General features: G+C 37.5%; 1 protein-coding gene across 2 annotated transcripts in view; it reads left to right on the forward strand.

Annotated features, from left to right (window-relative positions):
• Positions 1–26,910, forward strand: part of TMEM163 (transmembrane protein 163) — a 411,947-nt gene that overhangs the window by 330,941 nt on the left and 54,096 nt on the right. For both annotated transcript variants that reach the window (XM_036744571.1, XM_036744570.1), the window contains exon 5: positions 6,141–6,237. In XM_036744571.1, coding sequence (XP_036600466.1) covers positions 6,141–6,237 — 97 coding nt within the window. The remainder of the gene's footprint in view (positions 1–6,140; positions 6,238–26,910) is intronic.

The raw sequence follows: 26,910 nt of genomic DNA on the forward strand, positions 1-26,910 counted from the left end.
AATTCTTGGGGTCTAAATTTGAAGCTTTTTTTCTCCCTTCACTACCAAATTATTCTCCAGGAAGAGATATATTTTCCCTTGAAATCTCTCTTAAGTAAGTATCCATATTTTCTTCTTTCAAAGTGGTGTCATTTTAGGGTTATAGCCCATGTTCTGGGAGCAGCCTGGCAGGCCTCATATATTAAGATCAATCCCCCACTACCCTCACCATTCTCCACCAAAATAAAAGACTTTGGAATCGAAGTGCTTCCTAACAAATAGAAAATGTTTGTACTATTTGAAGAGTTGGGACTAGACATATACCTTGAAGCAGATAGCTGCCTAAGATGCATCCCATGAGCAGGGTTGGGAGAGGAGAGCCATAAAGGGATGGTTTTTAGTGCTGTTTTTGTAAATACACATTTATACTGCCAGAACATTCTACTGCCCATAATACACACATCTGAATTATATTATAAATTAAATCACATGTTAAGCAAGGCTCAAAGCCTCCAGTGGACAGTAATAGATAGAGTGCTATTTTGAAATTCAACAGATGAGGGCAACAAGGTCCTGAATTATGTTGTGGGTGCACAAATGCTTCACCCACCTCTGAGTGTGTGCACCATTCATTATAAGTAAAATCAGAATCTTAGAGTTAGAAGTCACCTTAGAGGTCATCTAGTCTAACCTTTTCCTAAACAGGAGTCCCCTCTACAATAAACTCAGTCATAGGTTATTTAGAGTCTGCTTGAAGACCTCCTTGCTTTTATTAACCCAAGTATGCGTTGTTTACCAAATCTCAGGTCTACTTTTCATATTTTTATACTATTTCCAATGTCATAGCAGTAGCGCACATTTTTTTTTTTTGCCTCCTCCTTTCTTTTTAGGCTTTCAAAAATCACTTCTAGTTCCATCTATCTCTTTGATCCCTACCATTTCTTCCTCCTCATCATGCTGTCACTGAGCTGCTGTCCATGGTGCTTCCTCTGTCCAACTTTGAATTTTGAATGGGAGCCCTGGTTCTCTGTTTTCTGCTAACAAATTCTGGTTTGGAATTCTTCATTGTACCCTTCTTCAGGATTATGTACTTTGTTGACGATTGGTGGCTACTTGTTCTTGACCTGACTTTTGCTTTCTCCCTCCTTTTCTTTTTCATTTAAAGGCAGCTAGGTGTCACAGTGGTTAGACTGCTAGATCTGGAATCAGGAAGACCTAAGTTTAAATCTTGCCCTAGATACTTACTACTTAAGTCACTTAATCTCTGTTTGTCTCAGTTTCATCAACTATACAATAAATATATTAATGCAGCCTACCTCCTAGATCGTGAGGATAAAATGAGATGATAATTGTAAAGCACTTTGGAAACTTCAAGTGCTATGTAAATGCTAGCTAGCTATTATTATATTTAATCATATCTTCTCTCCTAAGTGTTTCATTACAAAGATTTGAGATAGGTGGAACTTTCATCCCATCTGCCATGTACTGTTCTCATACTTTTACTTCTTAGTCACTAAATTATCCTTTTTCTTTTTTCTATCTTGCATCTTATTCTTTTTGAAATGATTGTAATTTCTTGCATTATAATCTAATCATATTGATTTTTAGGATCACATCCGTATTTTAGGAAGCATTGAGTTTGAATATAAAGAAATCTAAATTTGAGAGGCTATGGATTACAGTTCTGTACAACTGACCCTAAGAAGCCTAAATCATTCTGCTTTGTTAATACAAGTAGGGATAATATCAGTCTAATAGACTATCAGCATTTCCTAATCTAAGTTGATCATGTAACACTTTGGGGTTTCTGATATAGTAACAGAATATCTGAGTTTTAGTTGAGGAAGTCTAGGGATATGAAATACACATATGGGTGTATTTAGCCATACACCTGTATATGCAGATCTATACACATGCATCTTGTGTTTATGGGTGATAGGTTTACACAGGGGTGGGGAACTAGCAGCCTCGAGGCTACATATGGCCCTCTAGGTCCTCAAGTGCAGCCCTTTGACTGGATCCAAACTTCATAGAACAAATCCCCTTAAAAGGATTTGTTCTGTAAAACTTGGACTCAATCAAAAGGCCACACCCAAGGACCTAGAAGACCACATGTGGCCTCAAGGATGCAGGTTTCCCATCCCAGGGTTTACCTATTAATCATAAGTCATTCAGGCTACTGTCAAGATTAATTGATATTATCTGAGCACAGATTAGGTCTAGAAATATGTTGAATTATGGGGAAATAACATAGGTTTAAAAATTTGACACATATAAGGCATATAGATAATGAATTGATAAAATTAGAGTGATTATTGTCTTTTCTTTTCACCTCATAAACACAACTTATGATATCTTATTCCTATTGTTCTTAAACCTCTCCCTTGTGATTCTCTTATTTTTACCACTTTTCTTCTCCCTACATTTTACACTGAAATTAACATTGCTAGATGATTTCTTCTTTCCTAGGTATTATTAGGTTTCCTTCCTTAAACACTTTGCCTTGGGTTCCTGCATGATGATCAACATCTAAGGTCTTATATCACTCTATCTCAGCATTGTTTTCCTTCTGAGTCACTTCCCCAATCTTGGTTTACTCCTACCTTTCACCTTGTCTGTTCCTGCTCTCCTGATGCTAAACCCCCTGGAGGAAGTCATATAACCATGCTGACAGAGGCCATCTAAAATTGTATATAATCTAAATATGACTGGGCCCTCACTGCTGTTTGCCAGTCCTTCTCTTCTTTCTTCAGGTCACCTATCTTGCCCCACCTCCCTTCTTTCACAGCAGAGGACTTTGATTATACTTTGCTGCGAAATCAGAGCCATCTATTTTGAATTCCCTTTTCTGCCCAATTCTATACCTAAAACCTCCTCCACATTATCCCTTCATTCTCTCCATTTTTGCTACAGTTTTAGTGTAAGAGTCATCCCTTTTCCTTAAGACTAGCCCCTCCACATGTGCCCTTAATGCCATCTCTTCTGAGAGCTTGATCTTTTAATCATTTAACTCTAGTCTCCATTCCTCTTTCTTTTCCCCCTCCTCTCCTTACTCCTCCCTCCACTGACTCCTTTCCTGCTGCCTAGTCTAGTACTCCATCCATTAAGTCTTCACTTGACTCTACCACCCCCTCAAGCTATTGTCCTATACCTTTCTTCACTTTCACAGCCAAAGAGTTAGTAAAAACTGTTTATATTCATTCTCTCAACTTCCTCATCCTCTATTCACTTTTAAACTCCTTGAAATTTGGCATCTAACCTCATCAATAAGCTGAAATTCTCTTTCCAATATCACAAGAATTTTTTTTATTGCTAAATCTAATAGATTGTTCTTATCTTCCTCTTTTTTGACCTCTTTGCAGCATTTGGCACTCTCGATAACCTCTTCTCCCTGTGGTACTTTCTTTCCTAGGTTTTTGTCCTTGCTCTCCTCCTACATTTTTGACATTCCTTCTCATTCTCTTTTGCAGGTTCATCATCCAATGCCTCTGCACGAATGTATCTATCATGGCTCTGTTCTGGATCCTCTTCCTTCAGTATATTCTCTGTGATCTTATTAGTTTCCATAGCTCTACTATCATCTATTTGCAAGTGACACCCAAAATGTACAATTCAGACCTCATTTCTCTCCTGCCCTTCAGACCTCCATTTGGATGTCCCATAGCCATCTAAAATTCAGAGTATCCAAAACAAAACTCATTGTCTCTTCTCCCCTCTAAATGGAACTCCTCTTCCTAATTTCCCTATTTCTGTTGGTGGTAGTATTGAGAATACCACCATCATTCTAGTCATCCATGTCTGCAACATTTTAATCATCCTTCACTCTTCCTTTTCCTTTACTACTTTTTCTTGACTTCGCCATATTAAATAACTTAAGAAGTCTTGTTGATTTTATCTCCCCAATGTCTTATGTCTGTCCCTTTATCTTCACTTACATGGCCACCATCTTAGTTCAGGCAATCATCTGGCCTACTATAATAGAGTCATAATTGGTTTCTCTGCATCTACTTTTCCCCATCCCTAAACTATCCTCAAAATAGCTGCCAAATTGATAGTCCCAAAGTACAGATCTATGTAATTCCTCTGCCCAAGAAGATCACTATCTCCCAATTGCCTGTAAAACTACAAACTCCTTGGTTTGTTATTTAAAAGCCTTCACAATATGGCCCCATCCTTTCTTTCCAGACTGACTCCAGGTGAATGCCCCTCAGGCTCTATACAAACCAACACACAGCAAACAAACTGGCCTACTTGCCCCACCTTTATCCACCTCCATAAATAATATTCTAACACTCCACTTCTTACTTTTGCATAGGCTCTTTCCCTTCCCCTCTGTCTCTTGGGATCCCCAGCTCCCTTAAAGGCACAGTTCTAATGCCACCTTCTGCAGGAGACCCTTTTTAACTCCCTTCAATTGTTGGAGTTCCTTGCCTTCAAATTATTTTCTAAAATTTATTTAGAATATTTTTATATACTTATTTGTGTATGTGCTATTTCTCCCCAGTGGAATGTAAGCTCCTTGAAGGGAAGACTGTTTTTTAAATCTGTATATCCCTAGCACTTATCATAGTGCCTGGTATACAGGAGGCATTTACTAGATATTTGCTGAATAAAATTCCTGCTTTTTTTTCTTTGGTCCTTATATCCAGATGTCTTGAAAAACATTCTTCTCTCTTATTTCTCATTTCTGTTTTTGGTATCAAACTTTCATGGGCTTTCTTGATTTGAGAAGTTTCTATCTTTTTGAGTTCAAGTTCCCTCAATGTTTTCTGGGTGGCTCCCTCCCTTATAAAGAAAGAAGACTGAAAATAGGAAGTTAAGTCTATTCTGATCTGAGACCTTTAACCCTCTTACAGTCTGGAACACCTTAGGCATACTTAATAAGGACTGCTTTTAAAAATAGCACACATTCCTATAGCATGTTAAGGTTTATAAGCCCTTTGTTTCTCAATAACTCCATGAGGTATGTAATGCAACTAGTAGAATTCCCATTTTACAAGTTAGAAAACTACCTCCATTTCCCAAAATTCTTGGGTCTTTTAAATGTCTAAATTCTTGAGTGTGTTTTGGCAAATCACATCATACATTGGCTCCATATAGTCCCTTTTAGTATTCTTTGTTTATTTGTCAATCACATGATGAAACACTAACCCTTCCTGTAGGATACACATACCAAAAGTGAGTGCCAGACATGAGAGAGCCCAACTGTCTAGACTTGTTCATAGTGGTTTACTTGACTTTTTTTTTATCTTATTGCTTTAAGGATTGTGTAGGGAATGCACAGTTAAAAAAGCAAAGGAACATACTGGGCTCCACTTACCTTAAATCAAGTGCTTCATCACAATAATAGATGCAAAGTATAGATTGCGTCTGGTTTGGATAGATTCAAGTGTTCTTTTGCAAGGTGGGGGATAATCTTTGGAAGTTCATTCTATTCTTGACATTCATGGGCTTTGTGAATTTATTGAAGCTCCTTGAGTGCTTTTCACTTTGTAGTGATTTTTAATGGTTAGTCCATGCGTCTAATTGAAAGTTAATTATCAGGTAGCCATGTTGTAACAGAGGTGGCACATTGGATAGAGATTTGGGTCTGGAGTCAGGCAGATGTGAATTCAAATCTAGCCTCAAGTACTTATGAGCTGTGCAATCCTGGGCAAGTCACTTAACCTCTGTTTGCTTCAGTTTCCTCCATTATAAAATGAAGATCATAATAACAGCTACTTTATGGAGTTGATTTGAGGTTCAAATGAAATGATATATGGAAAGCACTTTGCTCAGTGCCTAGTGCATAGCAGGTGCTTAATAAAAGTATATTCCATGGAGTACCATTTATATAGTACAAAGGCCTGGGTCTGAATATATACCTAGCTACTTACTCAACGTATGACCTTGGGAAAGTCACTTTACTCTCGTGAGTTTCAATTTTCTCAACTGTAAAATGAAGGTATTGAACTGGAAGCTGTACAAGGTACCTTTTGACTCTAAATTTTTGCCTTCCTGGGAACTCTGGAATTGTCTGCATCCTCAGTGGGAAATTAGTGAGCCATAAACTTTTCAGAATTACTCTCTTTATCCTTTTCATCATCATTGTTGATTGTACTAATGCCTTTGTAGGGTGGTATATTCCAAATTAAGATTCTCAAACTCTTGTTTCTTTGCAGAGCCTGTGTGATCTTGGGGGTGATATTCCTTCTATCATCTGTATGTATAGTGGTCAAAGCCATCCATGACCTTTCAACAAGGCTGCTCCCAGAAGTGGTAAGGTCACTCTTATTCATTAAGATTCTCTTTTTTAGTGACACCAGTCTCCTATGCAGTTCTCAAACCAGTTAAGTTTCCTGAGAGTGATGGTCACATTGAAAAAGAACACAGCATGTCCATGCTTAGGAAGGATATTAGAATTCATGTTTATTTTGGTAACTTGACTACAGCACAGAGGGGAATGACTTTAAAGAACAGCAACAGAGAAAACGTAAGCAGCCTTTCTCGACATATGGGCCATCTGCTTTGTCACTACTGTGTTCAGCATCGTTTTCTGTAGATATTTGGAGTTTGATGCTTTTTTTTAACTTTAAAGTAACATATCTTTAAATAGCTCTTTTGTATTGAGAATCTGTTTGTTCCGCATATGGCAAAGTGATACATTTCATATTGCTTCCATCTGTCCTTCTTTGTCCATTCAATAGAATTAATGGTCTTTCCTCTTCTTTCTCCTTCCCCTTCCCCCCTAGATTGTGTTACACTTCAGTACACAAAACTATTTGCGTTAGGTTTTCCAGTGCAATGGAAATTCCAGTGGCACAAACTAATCTTTGGGTTGGCGGGAAAAATGACATTGGGTATGATTTTTAAAATCTCCATGACTTAAAAAAACAAAACAAAAACAAACAACCCAACTAAGACCTTCCCATGGGTGCCTAGCTCTTAGGATATAAATCATTACCTGCACTCTGATCTTTTTTCTAAGAATGCCCAAAGAGTAGGAATATTTGAATAACTTCCTATCAGTGAATATGCACAAAAGACAGTCACTGTGATTACTCTGAGATGAAAGCCCTGCCCTGACAATAACTCTTCTGTATACACAAACTGTGCAGTGATTCAGAGGTGAAATCTAGACCGATCTTGTAGCATATGATTAAGTGAGTCAGGCTGAGAGTCTGTAGTACCTCTGCAAGACCAGAATTATTAGACCTTATATAATTTTTGTTTGGGATCATGCAGAGAAACCCATTTGGAGGAGATATGGCAGGCTCTTCCTGAATTTTCCTTATTTAGGAGTGATTTTATGATTACATTGAGGAGATGACATTGAAGTGAATTTCTCTAGGTTATGAAGGCGGTTATATTGTAGTCCCAGAGGTTTCTTCAAGGTATTCCTTCTCTTTATAAGAGACTGGAGTCACACAAGTAGATCTTACAAATTTCAGTGTTTGATATCTCCATTGATTTGTGATCAGACTTGTGTCTGATCCCTCAAAGATGGAAAAAAAAGAGGGTGCAAAGGGGTCACTTTTGCAGTCAGGATTGAGATTAGAGTATATTCGTAAAATTGTAACACCAGCCTTTCCCATCCTCCTTATCTGTTGTCTCATTTCTTTTTGACCCTTACTTGGCCAAAGTAATAATTTAGGATGTTATTACACACTATAATTTTAGGGGGCCAAAGAAGGGCTTCCTTCTTATCTGACATCTTTCCTCTCTAGTGAATGACATGTGAAATTTTTTGAATAGTGTAAAGTCTTCCATTCCTTAGTTAGGCATAAGAGTTAGGAGATAAGTAAAGAAGGTAAGGACGGCACATTGTCTTAAGTTCATACTAAAGTTGAAATGATTAATAGTATATTTGTTTCATTCAATGAGTTTAATATAGGGCAGGGGAAAATTGAAGGTAATAGGTAATTGACTGAGTCACAGAAGAGAGAAAATGGCATAGGAAGAAAAGTCTGAGCTGGCACCGATATCTGGGAGCCCAGCTAAAACAATAACTTGCTAGACCTTCCTCATACCCTACTAGTAAAATACTTAGCACTTGTTTGGAAAAGTCTTTTTGGAGGCCTCTTCTGAATCCAATCTAGATCCACACAGTGTATAAAAAAAAGCATTTTATTTAGAAAAAAAAAAAGCACGGCCACATGGTCGATATTTCACTGAATTAGAGTCAGAGGACCTGGATTCAAATTTAGTCTCTTCCCTTTCCTTGTGACATTAGACAAATTACATAACCTCACTGGGTGTCAACTTCTTAGTTTCTAGAAGGATGGAATTAGACTAGATGATATCTAAGGTCCCTTCTAGCTCCAAATCCTATGAATCTATAAAATTTTTAAGCAGCCCATATATTTTTACTTAAGAATATGTTGTGTGTACTAAGAATATAATGTATATTCCCTATGCTCCCACCCTACCTTGGAAATTTGGACTGAAATTGTCCTTATATCATTCCTATTTCACGTGATTCTTAGACAAGTCATTTAACTTTTTCTGCAGCTCCAGAAATGGCAGATGTATGGTTGGCGTGATTTAGCTACAGCATATTGCCAACCATGATGAGCATATATAAGAAGTGATATAATGCTATCATCAAGGAACTATATGATTGGAAAAACAGTTGGGCAGGTCATGCAATGATTATGAGAAATAACTGGCAATTTGAATTCTGTACCTCTTATACTGAAAAGCAAAGTGATACAGTAGGCAAAGTGCTTAATTTAGAATCTGGGGACCTGGATTCACATCTCAGTTCTGTCACTTTTTGACTACGTAAGTGTGCAAGTCGCTTTAAACTTTCTAGCCTCAGTTTTCTTATCTGTAAAATGAAAAGATCAGACTATCGTGGTCTCTTATGGTCTTCTAGCCTTTTAGCTCTAAGTCAATGATCCTGATCCCATATTAAAAAATCTAAAAGTGCACTTCTCCCCCCAGTACATTGGGAGATCCTATCAGGAAAATTTTCCAAAAAATAAGATAAGAAGACATGGATTGGACATGAATGATCTACATGGGTGTGGGGAGAATCAATACAATTCCATCTTATCAAATGCCATTCTTCACCTAGTGACTAGTGCTTGAAACTTGTGTTTTTTTGTTTTTTGACTCATTCTTCTCCATCTGGCATATCCAACCACTTGCTGAGGCCTGTTGATTGTCTCTGTGGTATATCTAGAAATCCTTCTCCCAATTTTCTATTCCCACTACAAGGTTCTGTCTAGAGGAATATAATTTTTGGTTGTTCATATATTGTAAGATATGTTGGGGTTTGGGAACTAGATTTTTTTTTAAAAAATTATTTTTATCTTTTTTTTAAAGCTGGGATCATTTACTTTTTGTCCTGCACAGTTTTCATTTAGGATTTCTTGAAATATAGCTCTGAAAAAACATGCTTTTTAAAAGTCCATTGTGATTCAAATGAAGCTACCTGACTATATCTTTAAACCCTAATAGCTCTAGATTTCACTGAATGGCCAATAATAAGGCCTAGCCCAAGCTTTTGTTGCTCATTGTTTAGATTTTGATGGCTTAGAATGAATGTAAATAGCAACTGTTTTCTGTTTTTGGAGGGTCTTGCCCTCCCAAATTGATAGTTTTCTCATGATAAACTAGGCCATCTTTTGTCTCAATTCTTACCTAATCCTTAGTCATTGAATGGGTATTGCTTCAGACAAATTGAGACCTGGAAAAGACCTTAATTTAGAAAGGTCAAGGTTACCCTGGGCCATCACCAGTTGTCTTGACTTTTATCTTGTCAATGACTCTGGAGGAGACAGTAAAGTTGATGACTGTGCAGCTCTGCCTTGCTTAAATTCAATTTGCCCACAAATCAAGACATCACCCCTGTGATGTCATTGGTCCTCTTCAGGATGGAAGGATGAACAACAACAGCTTTCCCACTATAATAATTTTAGTACAGACTCTCATTGCTACTCACCTCTATTATTTATTATAGCAGCTTCTTAATTGACCTCCCTGATGAGGGTTTGGGATGAGAGGTGCTCGACACCCCAAAATACCGACACACCAGGTCCTGCCGAAAGAATTCGACTCAAGCTTTCTCAGCCAAGGGAAAAGATAAAGTTTATTAAGAGTTAGCCACATAGGCCTGCCCCCGACATCCCACCCCTTGCGACACCTGTAAGGAAAGTGGGCCAGACCAATCTGAGCTAGATTGGTTCTGACCATCTTCATGGAGGCAAGATGGAGATTTTATACACAAAGGTTGTGGGAGGGATTGAGGGGTGGTCTGGGGTGGCCAGAGGAGGGGTCTAGGGAAGGACTTAAGGAGGAGTCTAAGGAGGAGCCTGAAGGGACTGGGATGAGGTCAGACTCCAGGGTGGGGGAAATAGCTGAAGGCTATATGGAAATGACAGACCATAAAGGGCTGGGGTAACAGAGCTAGGGTATAGATATTTTGATCAGGATTAAGGATGGGAAACAGGATTAAGGGTGGGAAACAGCTGGACAATAGAGGACTGGGCAAGGTAGGCATTTGGGCTTAATGGTTATAGCCTCAGGCCAAGGCTAGGTTGAGTGGGAAGATTCAAGGAGAGTAGGTTCAGGTCCCAGAGACTGTGCCCTCATCATCCCTACCTATCAAGTGGTTTGTAAAATCACTTAGCACAATGCCTGGCAAACAGTAGGTGCTTAATAAATGCTTATTCATTTCATTTCCCTTCTTTTCTCCTACTTCCATCCCCTATGCTCTCCAATTTATCCTTCATACTACTACCAAATTAATTTTCCTCACATACAGATTATATCTGCTCATAATTGTTTAAAAATGTCCTTGTTAAAGAATGAATTATGGAAAGAGTAAGGAAGACTTGGATTTGAATCCTACCTCCATCATTTACTAGATGTGTGACTCTGGACTAGTACTTTAACTTTTCTTAGCCTCAGTTCCTCAATTCAAAACATGTATACCTGTAGTATCCACATCATAAGCTTGTTTGCAAAGTGCTTTACATTTATCAATGCAATATAATAATGTCAGCTACCTTGGTGTAAACTATCTCCTGTCTCTCATTTTCTCATTCCCCATCACCTTCAGCCAAACCTCATTCATGTCCCATTCTAACTCTGCCTTCTGTGTCCCTCTGGAATTCCCATGCCATGATGAATAAACTCCCCTATTCTGAAACTCTTCCTTTCATATTCCTTCCATTTATTTGCATTCACTGAGACATGGCATCACCAGATTACATTTCAGCTGTGGTCATCTTCTCTAATATTGTCTGTACCTTCTCTTAAATCCCTTAACACATTGATCCTGAAGGGGGTCATAATACTACTTATTCTCCACCATCACTTCCAGACTATCCCTTAGCCAATACATTCTCTTTTGGAAGCTCATGCTATCAACATTTTTCTTCCTGTATATATCATTGTGTTTATTCAGCTCAATCCCCTTCTTTTATCAAAGCATTCAACATGTAGCTTATTATTTTCTTAGATTCTCCATCTTCTGCTCTTATAAAAGGAGGCTTCAATGTTCATATTAATGCTCTCTCACTCACCCTAACCTCCCAGTTCTTCAGTCCCTCATATCCCAAGATCTCTTAAGTCATGACCAGGGATGGTCATTCCTTGGATTTCACCATTATCTTCAAGTGTTTCACTTCCTTGGTTAAAAAAAAAAAGAACCTGACATCCCTCCATCAAAATGACCAAAACTTCTGATCAATTCATCTTCCCTGTATCTCACCCTTCCTAAAACTATTCACTCATCTTGAAACTTCCAATATCAGTATTTTTTCAGGTACCTCTGCTCTGACTTTACTTTCTTCTCTTCCCTCTCTTGACCTTATAATGAAATAATTCCGCTCTACACTGTCTTCTACTCTCTCCTACCTTCTAATCCCTTGCTGCCTTGAATTCTCTGAATAGAAGGCACTCCAGGATTTAATAGCACCTTTGGGTCATCATTGTGAATGCTAATTATCATTGTCTTGTTGTACCAGAAGTGAGCGAGACACACCACAGAGTATAAGTTTTAAGTGGAGAATTTATTAGCCGGCGGCCATTGGGGTACTGCACCACAAATCAATGGCGATGTGTTGGGGTGATGGCTTGGCTTATATAGGATATGTGGGGGTACAGGGCAGGGAAACAGGAACAAAGGTCCTGGCTGATCAAAAGATTCAGTCAGGTTATCGTACTAGTGGGATAATCTCATTTACATTCCTTGGTGGAGTCACGGAGCCCCAGGGATATCTGCTAGACAGGGTCTGCCAGGTTATCCTTCAGTGGGATGGTCCTATCTATTGACATTCCTTGGTGGAGTCAGGGAGTCCCAGGGGGTTTGCTAAATGCCAAAGATATCTGAGTCCATTCTTTCTGGGGGTACTTGTCAGTAGCTAGGGGTTTCTCAGGGGTTCCTAATTTTCCCTGTATTACAGTATTATGGGTATGCCAGTTAATAGAAAAGTCTTGATAGATAGAATACATAAGATTAATGAGGAGATAAATTTTAATCTATTCTTGAATACATTGGATAGTATTCTTCTCCAGACAGGAACTATGAGTGTCAATGCAAAAAAAAAAAAATTAAATTGGTCAGCTCCCAGGCATCCTTCTCTTTAGCTGTGTGTGTCATGATCAGGAGAGATCATGAGATTATCTAATCCTATTCTCTCATTTTATAGATGAAAATCATAAAGCTGAAATGATCTGTCTAAAGTCACACATGGCAAGAGCTGAGACTTGAACCCAGGTATCCTGACTCTGATTATTGCTGTTAAATGTTAAGTGAATGAGTATTAATGCCATTCAGCTCTTTATCCATTAGCCTGTGAACATTTGAAATGCTATAAAGATAAAGAGAGGCTTGTGTCCATTGTCTTAAGTTCAAAAGTTTCAGATGCTAACATACTTTGTGAAATTAACCTCTTTGAAGTCTTGTTCTAAGCTATTATTTTCAATCAATATCTGAACTAAGGAGAATGTTACTCAATGCCTTGTTGGCCCATTGAGCCATACAATTCTATGATACGAATATGGAACTAATAAGTACTTTGAACGTTGTCCCAAACTATAAAACTTGATTTTACACTTTGGATTTATGCATTAAATTCCATTGCTTTCCCCTAGTCACATTACAAACCAAGTTTTTTTTTTAAGATCATAATTTAATCTACATACATAACTTTTTTTAGAGTGAGAACAATTACAACAGTGCATAAGTTTTGAGTAGGAGCTATAATTACAATTTCTTAATTGTAAAGTTCTTTGGATAAAAGCCTTGATGTTGCTCCCTCCCATAGAGTTATTCTGAAGCAATCGTGCCAACTTTATTCTCTCTTATGCTATGTATAATGCGAGTTAAACATTCAGCTGCTAGGGCATAATGTGCAAATAACATAAGCTGTGTTGCTTCTCAATGTACATGGAGATTCTTTGGAATGTAAATGAAATAGATTTTTGGAAAAGAAGAAAATAACCTTCTGTAAAAATGCACACATATTTTTTCTTGTTCCAGACCTGCAGTTTTATTGGAGTGAAGAACTCCAGGTATGGAAACTCCCTCCATTGATGCATGTTAGTAACTTGTCTATAACTTAAGATCATGGTATCATTGTATTAGAGTTGGAAGGGAACTTTTAAGTTGTTTAGTACAAACCCTGTATTTTACAGATAAGGAAACAGTTTAAATTTACTCAGGCAGAAAGAGTAAAAGATAGACTTTGAACTTAGTTCTTCTCCCTCTAAATCCAATGCTCATTCCAATGCACCACATACTTATAGACTTGGACAGCTGCCTGCTGCACTGAGAGAGTGTGACTTTCCCATGATAATACAGCCTTGACTCTGGGTCTTCTTGATACTGAGAAAAGTGCTCTGTCCCCTATATGAAAATGGCCCTCATGCTAGAATATATACATACATACATACATATACATATACATATATATATATATGTACATGTATGTACATACTCCAATACTCAAGTGAACCTGGTGCTTAATTCAGGTGTTCCCTCAAAAGACGCTGATTGCAACTCACGCCTGCCCATCCCGTGTAACTCTAGTTCCTACCCTCTCATAACAGTTCACCATGTGATTAGGAGGTAGAGAGGTGTGTGGTGGGGGCAGGATCCAAAGAGCTCAGACCTTCACTTTCTCTCGACCTAGTAAAGACACTACTGCAATAGTCTGGTCACTCTTCTCTTTACCATGTGACCGGTCCAACTTTTTTATTTATAATTTATTTGACAATGTCCTTTACTCCAGGACTCTTTCATAATTCCTTATTTATAATGCAACATCCACCATATACCTCAAAATAAACATGATTTAAGTACTATGCTTAGGATCAGCATATAATGGGAAAAGCACTGGATTTAAAGTCAGAAGAGGTTTAACCTCCCATCTATGTGACTTACTACCACCTGGATGACCTCAGACACATCACTTCTCTTCTCTAGTCTTCGGTTTCCTTGCCTATAAAATCAAGGGATGGCCAGGCTTACCTCCTGCTTTGGTACTGAGCTGGTGTATTGAAAAACGTTTTTTTAAAAAAAGATGTTCTTAGCCAGCAGGTGCTCAGGCCATAGTTTGCCAACCCCTAGACTAGATGATTCTTTTCTAGCTCTGAACTCGATAATCCTATAGTCATCCAACCAGCACTTTAATTTGCATACACAGGATTATAACTGTTTGTAATAGTATTATTATATGGGACCTATATCAAGGAAGTATGAGATAGGGCTGACCTATATAAATCTATGTATCCTGTAACATATAGATTTATGGATCTATATGGATCTAAATTAAACATAGGCATAATGGATATGTGATATATAAAATATGTTCCATATGATATACAGATATAACCAATATATCTATAATTAAATAGAACTGGCTTCAAAACCAGGAAAGCCTGGGCTCAGGTCCCTGCTCTGACACATACTGGCTACCTATGTGAATCTGGGCCATCAATTTGCTGTCTTATTACCCTAGACTACTCTCTAATCCTAAAAGTTGCAGAAGAGGTATTCCTCTGCATGGCATTGGTAGTGAAAATTACTCAATGGGAGTTTCCTTCATGGATGAAATCAGAGTTCTGATAAAAGAAAAATGGTATTATCATACTTTATATTGGTGAGGGCTCTTAACACAACTCATAATTTCATTTTCATGATCATCATGTGAGGCTGGTAGGTCAGATGGTATTCTTTTCATTTTACAGAAGAGGAAAGTGAAGCATAGAGAGATGGATTTTTACAGAGCCAGAACTAAAAACCAAGTTTTTAGGATTTGGGCTCATTCTTCTTTCTACCTCCATGCATTTTCTCTGGTTAGCTAGAAATGTGGAACTTGACCATGCAGTTTGTACATGTCAGTAACTCCTAGTTAATGCTGAGATATCATGGTCAATAGGCATAGATAAACTGGTAACTTCCATCTAAGATCTTTGCTAATTCAAGTTCATATTAAATGTCTCAAAGATGAACAGCAGACTTTTGTTGCTAAAGTGACTTTATTAACAATAACAATAATAGCTAGCATTTATACAGTGCTTTAAAGCCTGAAAAATGCTTTATATATTTTAGCTATTTGATTTATACCATTTGCTTTTTGGAGTGAAATCTGTCACTTTGCCCAATTCTACTTCTCAGCATCTTTACCTAGTAAGTGAAGTATGAGTCTGTCACATGGGAACTCCTGTCCCCACAGCCAATCCCTACTTTATTCCTCCTCAATTCTCTTCCCCCTCCCCAAATGCAAACACACACACACACACACACACACACACACACACACACACACCCTTGATAACTCTACTCCCTTGACTTCTGTTCGTTTTGGAGAGGGTCCAGGCACTGCCAACACCATAGTACTGATTCCTAACTCTGCTGTGCCATGTGTGGAAACACTGCTTCTTTCCATATAAAACTAGAAGGTTTAGAAGGGTAATTCTAAAAAACTAAGACAAGTGAAAAGCATCAAAACTACAGAGAGGGTTATGTGTGAAAGGATGGAGTAGCAAGAAAGACAAAGCTTTAGGGAAAAGAACACAGTTTTCTGAATTGGCTTGGCTACTGAACAGAGATATTCTGGTTTTCTAGCCTGAGGTGTGGTTGGCTTGGCTTTGCTCCCAGTAATGGTGGGATCTTAAATCTCTCAGAATCTAATTCCTGGTCTTTATCTGAATGTATAAGCCTCAGGTTGTTTCTTATGACTCTGGGATATTCTCTGTAGCTGCTCTAATTTCTTTGAAGAGGAGGAATCTGACACTCAAAAGATCACTCCTGGGGCTTGGGCCATCTTTTATTGACCTTACTTTTGCTTTCTTTGACAATCCTGAAGATTTCTACTCCTATAAGGCTTACTTTTCTCCTTGACACATTTTATTTTGTCTTGTTGAACTTACCTACATTATTCAGTTGTTAAAAGCAGGTTCTCCCTACCCTTCACTTATTTTCCATTTTACAGTGACTTTTAAAACATTTTTAAAATTATAAACTTAATAGTCATTAACGAACATGAGCATTTCCATATTCAAAGGCCAGAAAAAGAGGAATGAATTGTGAAACCATGAATCTATCACGTATAACTAATTTTATGTATTATTTTAAGGACTTACATGGCCCTTTTTGTCTATGTCCCCTTCTGAAATTCTTTCTCCTCTTTTCTTTTGTATTTTTATATGCTTCATTGATTTTCTTTTTTTCCCCACTTATAAAGATCACCTTCTTTGTTATAAATAAATATGGGGATAAGGACTAGACCTTCAATATCATTGGCATAGGCAACTCTCAGCTAAGGAAATTCCTGAACCAATGCAGATGGGTACCTTCTCTGCAACTTACAGTCTTCGAGAGTTGCCTTTGCGCGCAGAGAATTAAGTCACTTACCCAGGGCTAGTATGCATCGGAGGCAGGGCTTATACCCAAGTGCTCCTGGCTTAGAGGCCATCCTTAGGCCACACTTCCCCCCAAGCAGAGTGAAGCAAAACAAATTTGCATTTTATTGGTTGTGTCTGAAAATGTGGGTCTCATTCCTTCACTTATTTCCCAAGCTATCACCTGGACCTTGTCTCTTAAGTATCCATGTAGGTGACATCAGATTTTCTGGTGCTCCTCAGCATTGCACCAGATAGATCTATTAACCAGAATAAAATCCTCATGTCCCATTTCAAAACTCAAATCTCTCTGGGGCTACTCACTAAGTTCTTGTTTCACGTTGAGGGGGGATGACCCAAACCTATTTGTTGGGTTAGACAGAAACATGCTAGTAAATGTTTTACAATTGATTCTTCAAAATGCATGCCACTCTTTTAAGTATAATCTGCATCAATAACCTTTTCTTCATACTCTTCTTAAGTCTGGACAATCTCAAAGCAGTAAATCAAGCCCTGATTTGGAATGTTTACCAATTTCTGAGTGTGAGCTTTTTGGAGAGAAATCTGTTACTTTCCCCAATTTTACTTCTCAGCATCTTTAACTAGTAAGTGAAGTATGAGTCATGCCACTCTTTTAACTCAATTTAACAATTGGCTCAAGTAGGTTTGAGCTGCTCCAGTATACCTAGAGCGTGGAGACAAAGGACATGCTTGAGATGCCAGGGCCTGGTTTCTCATTTGAAAACTAAAGGGTGTCAGGTTAGATGATCTTGAATCTCCTGTCCAGCTTCTATGTTCCTATGGATTAAGCCCACTGAATGATAACAATCCAGCTCAGATTGCTCCCCTGCCCTTTGATTCTTGAGGACATCCTCTGATGCCTGACCACTGAGGTATCCCATGAGAAAGATGGAGCTCTGCCCAAAGTCTCCTGACTCCTTTCTTTCTATCCTTGATATCGTAAATGTGAAAACTAGATAATACTTCTCCCCACCTCCCCAAGTAAGATGAGGGTCATTTTGACCTATTGTTACACTCACTTTGAGTTGGATTTGATGTAAGTTTTGTCCCAATATTGTCAGTTGTTTGACTTTGCAATGGTTGCTCTGTGTGGTCATTGAGCAAGATTTAGTCTGACATGACATTCTTTTCTTCTGCTAATCAGCTGGCTACAGTGAAAAGGCAAAATGGCTGAAATGGGGATGGAGAGTTTTTTTAAAGTGATTGTGGTTTGTGAGAAGAAACAGATCTTACATCTCACATTAACCTCAGAGTACAAGAGCCATTTTGTATCTGATTCAGGTCTGTGCAGGCAGATGTGAGATGGCCATTTAGTTCTAATGTTGGCCAAAGTTATTTCAAGTTCTTTATCTCAGTGGAAGAAAAACAATGACTGGGCAGGATAGTAAGGAATGGACATCTGTACCTTTCTATGGACACATGATACGACTAATTAGCTGATAGGTGCTTGTCAAGTACAAGTGAATCTCATTGCAAGGAGTAACATATCATAAAAGGGATTTTTAATGCTGCACCATTTCTATGGCTCATGAAATAACATTTTGATGTTCTAGTTATCAAAAATAATTTAGAACAATTAAATCTCTACTTTCACTGGTCCCTGTTCACATGACAGTCTCTGGAAAGGAAAGAAGATGGAGAAAGGAAGGAGGAAAAAAGGGGAAATGATTAAGGGAAGGAGAAAGGAGAAAGGAGAAAAGGGAAAAGATTGAGGCAGAAAGGAAGAGAAACAAGAAAGGACTAAAAGAGGAAGCAAAAGAATCTGCATTATGGGAAGGAAAGTATTCCTGAATGCAGTTGTTTCCACTTTTAACTATATGAGTAACAATTTCTATTTTTCATTCCATGGGTAAAATTGTTAACCTCTAAATGTCCTCATCTATAAAATGGGATGATACGTTTAGTACTACCTCAGAAGGTAGTTGGGGCATTCAAGTGAATTAAAGTCTGTTAAGTGCTTTGCAGACCCTGAAACATCATGTGTCAGATATTATTATTATTCCTTTCCCTTCTCAATCGATATTCTCTAAATGCTTAAATAAAATCTCCCTAAACTGTCAAATCACTCATCAAAACAAAACTTATAAAGATGAAGAATCTTTTGTCTTCTTTAAAATATATTTTAAATGTTGTAAATAGCTTAGATTGAAATATTTTATTGTAAAGTTAAAGAAGTTCATAATGAAAATGACTTTCAAAAAGAAAAAAAAAAGATTGAAAAGCTCCAGAAGGAGAGGAAAGGAGGTAGTAGATACTTTATCTTTCCTTCCTGGGTTCAAAATACTTTTTCAACCATACTACTTCAACCTAGACATGACATTCTTGACATGAGGATCAGCCTAGTTTCATCTATTTTAGTTCATATGGATTGGAAATGTGATCTCTAGCAATACATAAATTCATTCATCCAGCTAATATTCACTAAGCATATATTATGTGCCAGGTATAATGCTAGGAGCTGAACAAAGCATGGGGCTTCTAGAGAGCCTGAAAAGAAGATTTCTCTGTATGCCTCTATATATGCTTTCTTTTACAGTTTGAACAACAAGCAGCATTTCAGAACCATCCTACCAGCAGAAGTGAACTCTGGTAAAGGAGGAGTAGAAGTGGTCATTACAGTTTAACATCTGTATGACTTTTTGCACTTAGCAAACATTTTAGAATCTGATTTTTTTCCTATTGATCTACTAGGAAATTATTTGAGGCAACTCATCTATATTTATTCTGTCTCTTATTCACTGTCCTCATCTTTCTCTTCTATATGTATTAGAAATTTCTAGATTCCTAACAACTTACATTTGTATAGTGCCTATTATTTTTTCAAAGTTGTTTTCATGAAGACATCTCATTAGACTTGTCCATCTGCTGTCTCTCATTCTGGCTATGTGGCCAGCTCACTGTTTTTTTTTTCCGGTCATACGTGTCAGTAATGTCTTTTATTTCATAGATATATGTTGTTGGTAATGTGTTATAGATTACTTAGGCTCATAATGTGTCCTGTCATTGTCTTTTGATTTATTTTTTATCTTGAATTCGCTCGAGATCATGGCATTATATGATTCATGATCATATGGTATTACTGGAGTAATTTTTATGTTGGGAGTAAGATTTTACAGCAGTAAGCAGTTTGAGATAATTGAAAGATCCATACAATTTTCCGGATGCAATCCATCCCCTTCTCCTCTTGCTCAATTTTGGGCTAAATTCTTCTATATTGCCTGTTCAGGGTCTACATTTCAATCAATTAATTTGATGGATTACCTGAACATTTCCATGTTTTGGTTGGTCAATATTTTTTTCATCCACTTTGATTTTACTGTGTGACTAGCTAAGCTACTCTTTTCATCATTGCTTTGAATATTATTGAAGAGGTCTTGTAGTGTTTCAGGATCAGATGAAATTTAGTACGTTGTCATTTTTGAATAGGAACATTGAGAAAACCTCGCCATTAAAGGGAATCCTTGTTTTGTTTAGAGTTTTTAGAGGATGCCTTCTATGACACTGAAAATTTTAGGCAGACAAAAGACATATACAGAAGAAATAACACAGGATAGAATAAAATCAGTGTCACAATGGAGGTTCAAAGTTTCATGGACTTTAGTAGGAGAGATCACATCAGCCTGGGAAGGAGTATTATTATTGAGTTATTTCAGTTGTGTCCAACCCTCCATGACCCCAACTGGGGTTTTCTTGGCAAAGATACTGAAGTGGTTTGCCATTTCCTCCTCCAGCCTATTTTTACAGATGAAGAACTGAGGCAAACAGGGTTAAGTAACTTGCCCAGGCTCACACAGCTAGAAGTGTCTGAGGCTGGTTTGAACTCAGGTCCTTCTGACTCCAGGGCCAGTGTTCTATCCACTTCATCATCTACCTCCCCAAGGCATTTAAAATAGGCTTTTACATATTTAATAGGCAGAGATAGTTGGGGAGAATATTCTAGTTGGAGGAAATTATGTGAGTAAGAAAAACCACTTTTAGAGAATGGCAAGTTTAGCTAGAGCTTAGAGTACATAGAGGAAAGTTATGAGAGAAATCTCAAAAGATATGTTTGAGTTATATATTATAGAGGATCTCAGTGGTCTGAGTTCAGATTGATTCAATAGGTGATGGAAAGCCATGAAAAAAATGAGTAAGAAAAAGATAGCATCAAATTTGTACTTAAATTTCTTTTCAAAGTTGTACTTTAGGAAGATTAGTTTGTAATACAGATAGGGAGTGATCTCTCCTGCTCCCTTACTGAAAATATTTTCTTGAAGTTTGTCAGTGATATTTTTTGACCAATCCAATGATTGAGATTACAGGCATCCTTTTCAATCTTTCTTTGGCATTTGACAACTCTTTCTTTCTAGGTCCCTTCTCCTCTTGTGATTGCTTTGACTGCATTTTCCAGATGGCTGATTGCTATAGCAGTAGTCCCCCCCCCCCCATATTTCTCTATGAAACTGTATTGTATCATCCACACTAGAAAATTTCTATGATAGGATGCCTGTATTTCATCTTATACAAAGGAAGCTGCTTTGCTATTTTATAGCAGCAGTTCTTAACCTTTTCTATGTCACATCATTGTCATCTCTTTGGCAGTCTGATAAAGATGATTCTGTTTCAGAATAACGTATTTGAATAGATAGAATTGCAAAAAACACATTTTTCTGAAATATAGTCATCAAAATCTTTTTAAGTTCATAGACCCAAAATTAAGAACCCCTGAGTCTAGCCCCCAAACTGTGGGTGTTCTCCAAGGTTCTATCCTTAGTCTGCTACTTATCTTTAGGCATTTCTTCCTCTCAGTGAACTCATTGTCTCATGGCTAGACCTGGTTTTGAAGCCATCAACAAGTGGCTCTCCTGCCTCTAACTTACTGGTTGTGTGGCCGTGGCCAAGACAATTAACCTCTCATTGTTCTAGGCAAAGCTTTCTGACTATAAGCTGCAGAGTAGATGCTAAGCGGCAGAGGTAGAGGGTATTTCTTCACTTGGGAGTTCCTTATACCAATGGAATCATAGGTTCAACCCCTAACAGAATCACTCCATACAGATAATCTCCATGTCAAATCAGAAAGCATAAGAGCAGCTAGATGACACAATGCACAGAGAGCCCTGAGCTTGGGGCCATGAAGAGTCCTTACATACTTACTAGCTGTGTGACTCTGGGTAAATCACTTAACCAAGGTCCGTCTCAGTTTTCTCCCATGTAAAATGAGGATGATAATAGCACGTACCTCCCAAGGTTATTGTGAGGATCAAATGAGATAACATCTGTAAAACATTTAGCACAGTACCTGGCACATAGTAGGTGCTAAATAAGCACTTATTTCTTTCCTTATTAATAATCCTGATAGTATCACTGTGTAGTGGGTAAAATAAGAATTATATCCCTGATAGAGCAGAAGTATGAGAAAGATAAAGAGATATTTGACTTGGGAAAGGTCCCACTTTTAGTTTATGACAAAGCCAGGACTAGAATCTAGGTCTCTTTATTGAATTCAGGGCTTAATCTATAACCCACTGCTAAGACTTTTCTCATTTGCGATTAAGTTCTGTGGAACTGAATAAAAGGTGATGATGCTGGGGAAAGAATATAGGATTTGGAATCAAAGTTTAAAACTTTACTATTTTTCTTACTTCCTGACTTTGACCTAATTGTTTCTCTTTTCTGGGCCTCAGTTCACTCACTTGAAAAATTGTGAGGTTGGACTAGCTAACCTTTAAGGTCCCTACTAGCTCAAAATCTTTGATTCCAAACTAAGTGGTAGCTGTCATTCCTTAAATTCTCTATGCTCAAGGCTGGATTACAACTGGTAGAAGATAAAGGATGCTCTCATTTTGGATGGAATAGCAATGGGATTTTCTTCTCTATTATCAATTGATAATATTGTTAATAATATTGATCAATTTTTGACTTTGGTATATGGATAGATATTTTAGTTGGCTTTCCATTGTGGCATTCTGATGAGTATAGGTGACCTTGGGCAAGCCATTTAACAACTTTGAACAAATAAGTCACTTTGACTATTATAAATATCCAAATTAACTCTAGAGCACATATGAAGAAAGGCACTATAAGCATCCAGAGAAAGAAGTATGTTTAGATTAATTGTATACACACACATCTATCCATCTGTCTATCTATCTATCTATCATCTATCTATCTATACCTATTAGTGTCTAATGGTAGCCATCTCTAAGGTGAGGGGGTTGGGAAGAAAAAAAAGAGAAAAAAGAAATTTATATGATAATTTTATTATATATTTAAAAGGAATAGCAAGTTGTATGTAATAGATTTGCAGTTTCATGTGCATCTTTTTATTATATTGTTATGTAAATTCTTGTTTTATTCCATAAAGTAAAAACAAAATAAACATGAAAATAACTTATTGAAGGAATACTTTGTAAGTTTTAAACATTGCTTTCCTCCCAACAGCCCCATGAGGTATATAGTAAAAATATTATCCTTACTTTACAAATGTTAAAACCAAGGTCAAGAGATTTCCTGCCAATCACAGAGCTAGTAAGAAGCAGGGCTAAGCTTCAAATCCAAGTATGTCTTATGACTTCAATTCTAATGTTCTTCTCTAGGCATCCAGGTGGCACAAATTTAAAGTTATTCATTTGGGGTTGTGTTTATTTACATTAAAATAGACATCAAGCAAATACAATCTGGCCATATTCTGGAAGGCAGCTCTGTCATCAGTTGAACTCTGATGATTCTCCTTTTAAACACCTTTAAATAGGACAGAGAAGTGGAGAAACTCCTAATTCTACACTATCAGTAACTCAATTTTTGTCAGAAAGATTCAGACCAATATTTTAGGTTGCTAAGAGAATCTGCCTCTTCACCTGCCCCTGGGAACATCCAGGTAGAAGCTCCAGCTGCTAAGCTAACAGAAACAGCGTGACTTGCTATGGTCTGAGTGTCAGTGAGTGCAATAGCTGAGCTTGGGCAAAACCTGACCATAAAGAGGCAGGGCTGGAACCTTGGTCCAATCTGTGTAGGATTAAAATAGAAGTGGCCTAAAATTTTAAGTTGCTAAGCATTACATTTTTGCTTGAATGTAACCAATCCATTAAGCCAATCCATTAAGCACCCACAGTGCTGCCTTTTTAGCCTGAAAGTTGGAATATAATAGAGCAATACTTACAATAAAAAAAAGAGTTGATAAGAGCAAAAAAGAATGTAAATAGTAGGCTAAATATAACAGCTATTACTGGCTGTAGATGGTAAGAAATGCTTTTGCTGAAAAATAGTTACATTATTCAAGAGCTGAGAATATGCCAAATAGGTAGCAAGGGAATATTTCCTGCTAGTGACCTGAGCACACTTGGACTGGAATATTAACAACTCTGAAACATGTGGGACAGTTCATCGTTTTGTAAGGTGGTATACTTCTCACTTCAACTGTTACCTAGGAAATGACTCTAATAGAAACAATTCATTTTCTTTGAATTGGCAAAGGTTAAGGCTGAGCTCAGGAATCAAAATATGGTATTCCTTATAAAAGTGTCTACTTCTCAATTTCCATTATTTTGAATATAGGTATATGATATATTTTTTAAAAACTTTAATTACATTTTTAAGATAATGCAATAGTTAGAATATTGAAATTGGAGTCAAGAAGACCTGAATTTAAATCTGGCCTCAGACACTTATTAGCTGTGTTACTCTGGAGAAGTCTCTTAATTTATTTCTCTCTTAGTTTCCTCATCTGTAAAGTGGCTATATAACAGTACCTTCCTCCCAGGTTGTTGTGAGGATTACATGAGATAATATGTCAAGTTCTTTGTAATCTTAAAGTGCTATATAAATGCTAGCTATTGTTATTATTAACTCTAAGAGATGGGTGAGACTAGTCAGGCAATAAATATTGTTTATTACATGTCACGCTGGGTTAAGCACCGGGGATTACAAAGAAAGGCAAAAGACAACCCTTGCTCTCAAGTGGTTCACTATCTAATGGGTGAGACAACATGCAGACAACTAGGTACAGACAAGTTATATATGGGATAAATTGGAAATAACAGAAAGAAGGCACTAGAATTAAAACTTCTTGTAGAAGGTGGGATTTTAGTTAGGACTTGAAGAAAGCTAGGAGGTAGAGATAAGGAAAGATAGCATTGCATGTATCAGAGGCAGTCAGGGAAAAGTCCAGAGTTGGGAGATGGAGTATCTTTTTTGAGGAAAAGAAAGGAAATAAAAAGCACATAGGGAGAGGGTGAAGACTGGAAGCAGCTGGGCTAGGTTATGAAGGGCTTTGAATGCCAGAGGATTTTGATCTGAGAGATGATAAGGAGCCACTAGAGTTTATTGAGTAGGAGGGCAGCATGGTTAGACTTGCCCTTTAGGAAAATCATTCTGGATGATGAACTTGAGTGAGGAGAAGTTTGTGTGAGACATGAACTGATGCTGAGTGAAGTGAACAGAAACAGGAGAACATTGTACACAGTAACAGTAACATTGTGTGATGATCAACTTTCCCCTGCTGCCTTGAGAAGGCAAGCAATTTGATATCAATTATACATGTGAGATCAAGCAAAACATTTTCATATTAGCCATGTTGCAAAAAAGAACATAAACAAGATAAGACAATAAAAAATAAAGAAAGGAAAAAAGTATGCTCCACTCTGCACCGAAAGTTTATCGTATCTCTTTCTGGAGATGGATAGCATTTTTCATCATTGGTCCTTTGGAATTGTCTTGATCAGTCAAAGTAACTAAGTAACTAAGCCTTTAGCAGATGATCATCCTGGGTCTGCTCATTTCACTTTGTATCAGTTCATATAAGTCTTTCCAGGTTTTTCTGAAAGTTTTTCTGCATCTACTGATATAATCATATGAGTTTTGTTGTTATTGTTATGGCATATTATGCTGATAGTTTTCCTAATATTGAGTCAATCCTGCATTCTCGGTATAAATCCCACCTGGTCATAATGTATGATCTTTGTGATATATTGTGATAATCTCTTTGCTAGTATTTTATTTAAAAATTTTTCATCGACATTCAGGAGCTGGGGAGTGTTAAGAGCTTAGTCATATCGTTTCCAGTCATTTTTTTTTGTCTAGCTGAAAATAAATGAACACTTGAACCTTTTCGGACCCTTTCAATTTAAAGGTTCAATGTGAGACAGCCATTCTGTTGCCATGAGAAGTCCCAACACTCTCTTCTCCTAAGACATTTTTGATGTTCAAGACACCAGGGCTCACATTTGATCACATCTACCTCTTTTTTATTCCATGCTCACTTTGAGGGGAGGGTGGATCTATGCCACCAGGAAACATAGACAATAGTTGTAATCAGAACACGGGATATATATATATATATATATATATATGAGTTAAAGAGCATTTAAGGTCACTTTTTTCATTCCATATTGTACAGGTATTAGATGGATTGATTGTTGGATCATTCAAAGCTACTAGGTCTGCCTCAATTTTTCCATCTTAGCACTTTTGAGTTAGAATGACAGAGTGTGGGAATTAGTGTGATATATTCATGACCATGAGAAATGACTGAAACTCCAAAGTACATAGCCACTAATGGAGTAGCCATCCCAAAGAACAGACTGAGAACTCAAGCTCAGTACTCAGCTATTGCTTCTCCTAAATTTTTAGAGGCATTATGTTAGCCACGCATAATTTTGCCTTTGATAGCATTGCTGTTTTTAATAATATTTCCTTCAGTAGTCCGTGTTTAAACTCCTGACCCTGAGGAAAAATGAAAGCAAAAGCCTTCTTGCCCTTTAGCCATTAAAGAAATATGAAAAATTAAATATTAAAGAAAATGGAGGCAGCTGAAAGGAGCCAGCCCCTTTACTCCAATTCCAAATTACTCTCTTGCTTATACTGTTTTCAGGCTGAAATAATGGGCAAATGGGTACCTCCTGAATGTTTAGAAGTGTTCAGCTGAGGCACACATTCTGTATGAAAGATGCTTTGTCAGGCCTTAAAGGCCTCTAATAACCCCCCTTTAAATATCCCCTTGAACCAATAGGTTCAAGCTAATCAATTTCTAGCAGGTCTTTTGTGACTCCTTTAGTCTCTGGTCTCCCAAAATTATAGGCGTTGGTTGGGCAGCAA

The sequence above is a fragment of the Trichosurus vulpecula genome, chromosome 2 (assembly GCF_011100635.1).
Source record: "Trichosurus vulpecula isolate mTriVul1 chromosome 2, mTriVul1.pri, whole genome shotgun sequence".
NCBI lineage: Eukaryota > Metazoa > Chordata > Mammalia > Diprotodontia > Phalangeridae > Trichosurus > Trichosurus vulpecula.